This window comes from Gavialis gangeticus, unplaced genomic scaffold (genome assembly GCF_001723915.1).
Source record: "Gavialis gangeticus isolate Ggan-Ray unplaced genomic scaffold, GavGan_comp1, whole genome shotgun sequence".
Taxonomy (NCBI): Eukaryota; Metazoa; Chordata; order Crocodylia; family Gavialidae; genus Gavialis; species Gavialis gangeticus.
Genome location: NW_017729025.1, coordinates 120,981,982 through 120,988,986, shown reverse-complemented (window position 1 = coordinate 120,988,986; position 7,005 = coordinate 120,981,982). Strand labels below are relative to the sequence as shown.

Here is a 7,005-nt window from a genome sequence, read left to right as displayed (position 1 = left end):
TGCCCAGTAGAATTAGGCTACTGTGCAGTAAGCGTCAATAAAAACCTGTGTGCTGGTGCTACTGCACAGTAACACTAGTTACTGCACATTTAGTTAGTACTTCATTAACCAAGTACTAAATTGAATGCACAGTAACTACTGCACATTAATGAATGTGTTGATGTGCCCAGTTAGTACCTAATTATGGACATTTGGATTTACACAACTTGCCTGCCACCATACAACATCTCTGTGGCAGATGTTGAGATGGTAATCTGATCCTCTGAGACAGCATTCAACTTCCTCAACCATAATTCCCTCTTTACTAACTTTCTACCCCCTGCCTCATTTCCTATATACCTTCCAGCTTCTACGACAAATTAAACTGGCAATAAAGTCTTTCTTTTTGCAACCTTGGTTTATTCCCAGAGAACAGTCCCCTTTGTGCACTGAAAGAAGCAGGAGATCTATAAGAAAATATTTATATAATCATATACATTAAATGTTGTATCATAACGAATGACTCAAAGAGCTAAGATTGTATGCCATTTCTCAACTTTTGAGTGATTCACTTGGAAACCTTACAGCTAGGGACAGAATTTACACATAAACCAGTTTAAGTGATCAGCAGGGATTTTGGTTTTCTCTGAAACCCCCCCCCCCTCAATTTCTGAGTTAAAAAAGTAACCCAAAATCCATATTTTTCTGTGATTAAAATGAAACACCAGTAATACATACATACATACATACATATATATACATACATATTTTTTATATATATATATATATATATATATATATATAGGTGTTTTATTTTGATCATGGAAAAATGTGGAGTTCGGGTTACATTTTTTAACCTGAAAATTGGGGATTTTTTTTTTTTAACAGAGAAAACCAGGATCCCTGGTGATCAGAAACTGGTTAAAACCTGTAGCAGAGCAGAAGCTTAGTGTACATAAACCAGTTTCAAAATGGATGAAACTGGTTTAAGATAAACCTGGTTGAAAGTGATATCAGACTTAACTGTTTTGTGTCAAAATGGTTTATGAAACATCTGCCCCAGACCCCTTCCCAGTTCAAGTTAAGTTACAGTCCCCTAGCATGCCAGAATTTTGCAGCCCTGGGCTGGGCTGAGCTGTTTGCTCCAGAGAGCAGAGCTGGCCTTGCCGAGGCCTCTGTTTCCTAGCTGGAGCAGTGAGACCTGGCTGATAAGGGGGTGAAGGGGGAGACGCAAACCTGGCTGAGTATGTAGCCCAGTCTGCTGGGTGGAGGAAGAGGAACTGCCCCCTCCAGGCAAACCCCACGGGGTCTAGGTCCAGGGGGGAGGGGTTGAACTCCCCCTTCCCCTGCTCAAACTTACTTCTGGCTGGGACTGTGGACAACAAATCCCAGAGGCACCTGGAAGCAGGAAGAGGAAGTGATGAGCAACAATGCAGAGTCCAGCTGCTCTGATTGCAAATTCCAAAGACTTTGGGGACAGCAGGAAGAGGAAGTGAACACACAGCCAGAGAGCCATGCTCTAGCATCCCCTAGCTTCTAGCTTGAGCCACTGAAAGCATGTGGCTGCATTTCCTGAATCAAAGGTAAATGTCTGTTCACTTCTGTTTCAATTTAATCTGTGTAGTTTAGACTAATCTGCAAAGACCGAATCGGTTCAGCCTCAGGCTGTCTATATTTAGTCCACATATCTTTTGATTTAATATTTTGGATGTAATACAAAAAGAAGTTTGATTAGTTTATTTTCTGGTAGATGGACATCTGAAAAAGAAATTGAGTTATAGTAAATGACCATCAGAATACAGCAGAGAAAAGAAACAGTGATTCAAGGGAGTACTGAGATTCATTTTTGGTAGCAGCATATTAAAATATTTTTTCTTTAGGCTAAGGCATGAGATACATCTTTACTTACTTTTAAGTACAAGTAATTTGTTCACTGACCTGGTTTCATCTTATAGGTTACTTTATGTTCTGTGCTGTTTAGTAGATTAACAAACTCCTTCAGAGCTGCATAAAATGGCCGCACCTTTTCAGCAGATATGTCAAACACAGTGTCTCGTGTTGCATTATTATAATTGATACGATCCATTTCACCTCTGTCATTTATTCTGTGTGAGAGAGAGAGAGAGACAGAACTTTTTACACCTTGCTTTTGTTTTGGTAATAACAGATTTCTTTTCCCCTTGAAACTTCTGACTGAAAATTGAAATTTTTTTAATGAAATGTAGTGCTAGGACAAAATATTATTTATTACCACAGATAATAAACATATTATGGGGTGTAATCATTAATGCTAATCTGGAAAAGAGATAAATCTGAAGCACCTGTATTCTCATGTCCTTTTGAAAGTTGCACCTGTATTCTGTCTTTATATATTTCAAATGTTGTGATTCATAGATTTTACAGTTGGAAGGTTGCATTATTACCAAAACCTAACCTCCTAACAACATCACCTCATGTGACTTAAAGGTTTTCCATCCAGGTACTTCAAAACATGGTGCCTCCTCAGCTCTATGCACTAGGCACATTCAGCTCCTTTATAGTCCCTAACTTCTATTTGGACCTGTGACTGATATCAAGAGGTTATTCTGGTTGCCTTCATTTCTTGGGGAAGTGAAGGAGTGTAGGAAGAAAGGAAGGAAAGTTGGGGCATAACACAAATTTAATATAATAAAATAAATACTACTTGGCACGTGAAGTTCAACATAAAACAATTAATGAAACAATAATTAAGGACCATGTTGAAATGCTATGTTACCACAAGGTGGCAGTCCCAGACCTTCTCATATGGCTTCATGCAAGAGAAACAAACTCTGAGAAAAGCAAATTGAACTTTTTAGTACAACCAAACTCTTGATGTGTAATTCTGTAATTCTTGGTGTCTGACTACAAGTTACCAGCAGTATGGTTTTGAAATTCTGCTAGAAATAATTGTGTTTGGATAGTACTCACTGTATTATCTTCTGTTTGGACTGCATAGAAAAATCACAATAATCAACCCCAACATCTGTGAAATCTACCAGAGTAGAGGTGAGGATCTGAAAGGCTTGAGGGTTTTGCTGCTTTAGCTTCCTGGAAACATGGAATCCATCTACCACTTCACTTTCACCTCCAGTAGTGGTTTGTTTTATACAGTGAAGAAACTGAACCTGCAATAAATTAAGACCTGATTGCAAGAAGAACTACATAAATATTTAATAATCAATATTACTGGTTAAGTCATTTGCCCTGCAATTTAAAATGATCCTAAAAAAACTAAGAACCATTTCCTCAATGTATTACTGCAGTTTCACACCAATACAACATGATTATTACTATGGAGAAAAAGAGATTAACAACTTCGCTAATTTTGCTTAAAGCATTTGTTGTTTTCACACAAGCACACAGAGGCCATATCTATATAGTAAATATAGTGCACTCAGTGGTAGTAGTCTCAAGTGTGCTATATTTCCATAAGTATTTCTGTCTGGCACTTCAGACAGGCACTGCTGAGTAACAATACGACTTAGTCCACCCTATGTACAGTTATTCTGATAGTGACTCAAGGATAATTAACTGTCAGAACAGTGTTCTGTAAGATCAGGTGTAGGCTAGACCTAAGGTAGTTCTTAGGCAAAACACCTGAGAAAATCTTTCATTTACCATATATAGGAACAGACCAGAGATGATTTTTTTTCCAGAGAATCACATTTCTCCCCCTCCAACTTCTCCATATCTTTCTTAAAATATGGAGCCCAGAACTGCACTCAGTACTCTTGATGAAGTCTAACCAGGGCCAGAGGTACTCTCACCTCCTGTATTTTATACCTAATACTGTGGTTAATTCAGAATAAAGTTACAGTCATTTTTTTGCAACTATGTCACAAAATGTCAGACTCAGGTTGAATCTGTGATTTATCAACCCCGCACCAACCCCCAGAATTTTTCTAAATAATACTACTACCCAGCTGGTTATCTTTGGGCCCATCTACAGGAGACATTTACTGCACAGTTGACTAATTAACTGTGCAGTAAACATCTCAGCATCTACACATGCACCCCTATTAGGGTGCACAAAACTAATGTACTCTACAGCAGGGTAGTACTTTCATTTACAAGTACTATCCCGTTGCAGAGATTTTTTTCATGCTCAGCAGTGCATGTATTGATGCTGGCTGGGACATAAGGGTGCTTGAGTGCCAGTGCTGCCTGCTAGCTAGCCCTACACTGAAGTACCCTCATACTTCAGCCAGCCCCTCCTCAGCACACTGAGCCTGGCAGGGCAGGCCCTCTGGGCCCCCTGCCATCCGGGTCTTTAGCACCCTGTCCAATGTGCTACGGTTCAGGCACATGTGTAAACCATGTAGTTGGGAGCTTCCCAGGAGAAATAAACTGCAAAGCAATAAGCTTTGCACTTTGCTGCGCATTAATGGCATGTGTAGATGCATCCTTCCATTCTATATTTGTGTATTTTTTCCTATGTGTAGCATGGTGCACATCCACTTTGAACTTCATTCTGTTGTCTCTAGTCCAGCTCTCCAATATATCAAGACTCCTTTGAATTATTGTCTTATCCTTCAAAGTGTTTACAATCCTTCTGCTTCATAACATCTGCAAACTTGATCAAGAAGCTCTCTTCCAGCATACTATCAGAATGCAGCCCTGTGGAACCCCACTTCAAGCCTCTTGCCATTCTGACAGGCATCTATATATAATGCATCTATAAGGCCGACACCCTTTGCTTGAGGTTACCGAGCCAACTGTATATCCACCTTAGTAATTTTATCTAACTCTTGTGGGAATGTTACATGGGGCTTTATCAAAAGCCTTTCTAAAGTTCAGATATACTATGTCTACTGCATTCCCTTGATCCACGCAGCTAGTTATTTTGTTAAAGGATATCAATTTGATTTGGCATGATTTGTTTTTAACAACTCTGTGTTTGCTTTTAATGATCAATTTTTATTTCCTTTTCCAGATGTTTACAAATTAACTTTATAATTTGTTCCTTTAACTTCCTGGGCATTGAAGTCAGGCTCTCATTCCTTGGGTCCTCTTCTTTCCCTTTTTTAAAGATGAGAACTATGTTAGTGGTTTTCTAGTTCTCTGGAACTTCACCCATCTCCCACAACTTTGTAAATATTATTGCCAGTGGCTCTGAGAGCTCTTTTGCCTGTTCTTTCAGTATCCTGGGATGAATTTCCTCAGGCTCTACCAAATTAAATTAATTTAAATTAATGAAAAGCTCACTGATGTGCTCTTTAGTTCATGTGACCTTCTGCCTTTCTTGTTCTTTGTCCACATTCTTTTTCTTAGCTCTCTGGTTGTATATTTTCTAAAGACCAAGGCAAAACAACCATTGAGCAGCTCTGCTCTCCCTTTAGTTATTAATAGTTGGCTACATAGTAGTGGACCCATAGCTTCCTTGATTTTTCTTTTCTGTACAACATATTTACAATTTTTAAAAACTTCTCGTTGGTTTTACTTTACTTCATCAGGTGTAACTCACTTTTTACCTTTGCTTTCTAATTTTGTCACTGTAATTCTTGCAATTTTTTCCTTATGTTTCCTTAGCAACTCCCAATCCTTCCGCTGTCTGTAGATTTACCTCTTGATTTTTGAGGCACCTGAGAAGCTCCTTTTATAGTCATATTGATGTCCTTATGCTTCCATCAGGTAGACTTCTTGTCTAACCAATATGACTAGGCTTCTAATCTGTGTAGGACTTAGTAGGACTTTGTGATCCTGAGTAAGCCTATAGTACTGATTCCATTAAAAATTCCAAGGGATGCAAAATGAGAATGTAGCTTTATGTTTCAAAGAAAAGTATAATTTTTCTAGAACTAAGAGTAATTTTTTTCAGGATCTTGAATAGAAAATTGAATATGTGAGATCAAAACTTGGGAAACCTAAGGATATTTTTACGTGAGATTTCTAAAACTGATCATGGTCCATTTATGGACATATTTTCTGTTACTCTTTATTAAATGTCTTTCTAAAATAGTCAAATACTATTATAATAGCTAGTAAATTAAAGTGATCATTCATTGTGGATCTATATAGTAAAAATGTTTCAACGTGCTTAAAACTATTTCTGTTTTGTACAGGTATTTTTTCTTTTAATTGAAAAGACTGCTGTTTTTAATGTTTTTATGGTTGTGTGTGATTTTTGGCACAGATAAGATAGTGAGCTAAGTCACATCTGTTTCCTATTACTGAAGTACCACTCTACTCTTATTCTACATTAACTAACAGCATCTAAATGAGTTTTCAACAGGTGACACATTAATATGAAATATTTGGCTCTTATTCAGGAAAAGATCATGTTCATCTGTTCATTTCATTAAGAAAACAATTGCTTCAAGTCTTGGTGAAGATGAAGGGGGGGGGGAAGGGGATTCCAAGTATGAAATATAAAAGTACAAACATTTGCTGTAATATCTTGGTTGGTTTTTCTTTTTTGCATGTATGCCTTTTAGTTCTGTAGTGAACTATATGGACGGTATTAAGAAATCATGGTAAATATGACTATGATTGGGTAAAACATATTTCCTATTATCAGATTAAAGTTGTTGAATTCCAGTTTCATAGGATGGGTCATTGTTTTCTATTGTGAGGGGAAAAATAAGTAGAAGTACCTTATTTCCCTTATCCACGTATTAATCAATTTAGCATCTCATTCATATTTCCTTTTATTTGATTTCTCTCAAGTGTGAAACTCATTTACATTGCATTATCAAAGCTGTATAAATTACTTAGATCCTTAAATTCCACTGGTTTAATGGAAGAGGGCTGGCCATATGATCTAGGTGGTTTTAGAAAAAAAACTCCCTGCCCTAAATTTCCAATATATCCACATACAAAAGCAAAACTAGGGCTCTATTTTTTTTCTATGCCCATATCTATACTTTATCTATTGCTGCTGTCTCATTCTTTAAATAAAGTGACCATAATTGGAGAGAATGCAAGTGAAATTGGGAGCAGCGGGGAGAAGGAGGACACAGGTGCACATGTGTTTTGTACACACGTGTGCCCCCCTTACCAGACCCG

At 37.6% G+C, this 7,005-nt stretch overlaps 1 protein-coding gene across 1 annotated transcript in view; it reads right to left on the bottom strand.

The window, feature by feature from the left end:
- Nucleotides 1–7,005, bottom strand: part of BBOX1 (gamma-butyrobetaine hydroxylase 1) — a 93,469-nt gene that overhangs the window by 13,180 nt on the left and 73,284 nt on the right. Inside the window, exons 6-7 of the mRNA XM_019519490.1 lie at nucleotides 2,929–3,125; nucleotides 1,918–2,084 (exon numbers count right to left, since the gene is read on the bottom strand). Coding sequence (XP_019375035.1) covers nucleotides 1,918–2,084; nucleotides 2,929–3,125 — 364 coding nt within the window. The remainder of the gene's footprint in view (nucleotides 1–1,917; nucleotides 2,085–2,928; nucleotides 3,126–7,005) is intronic.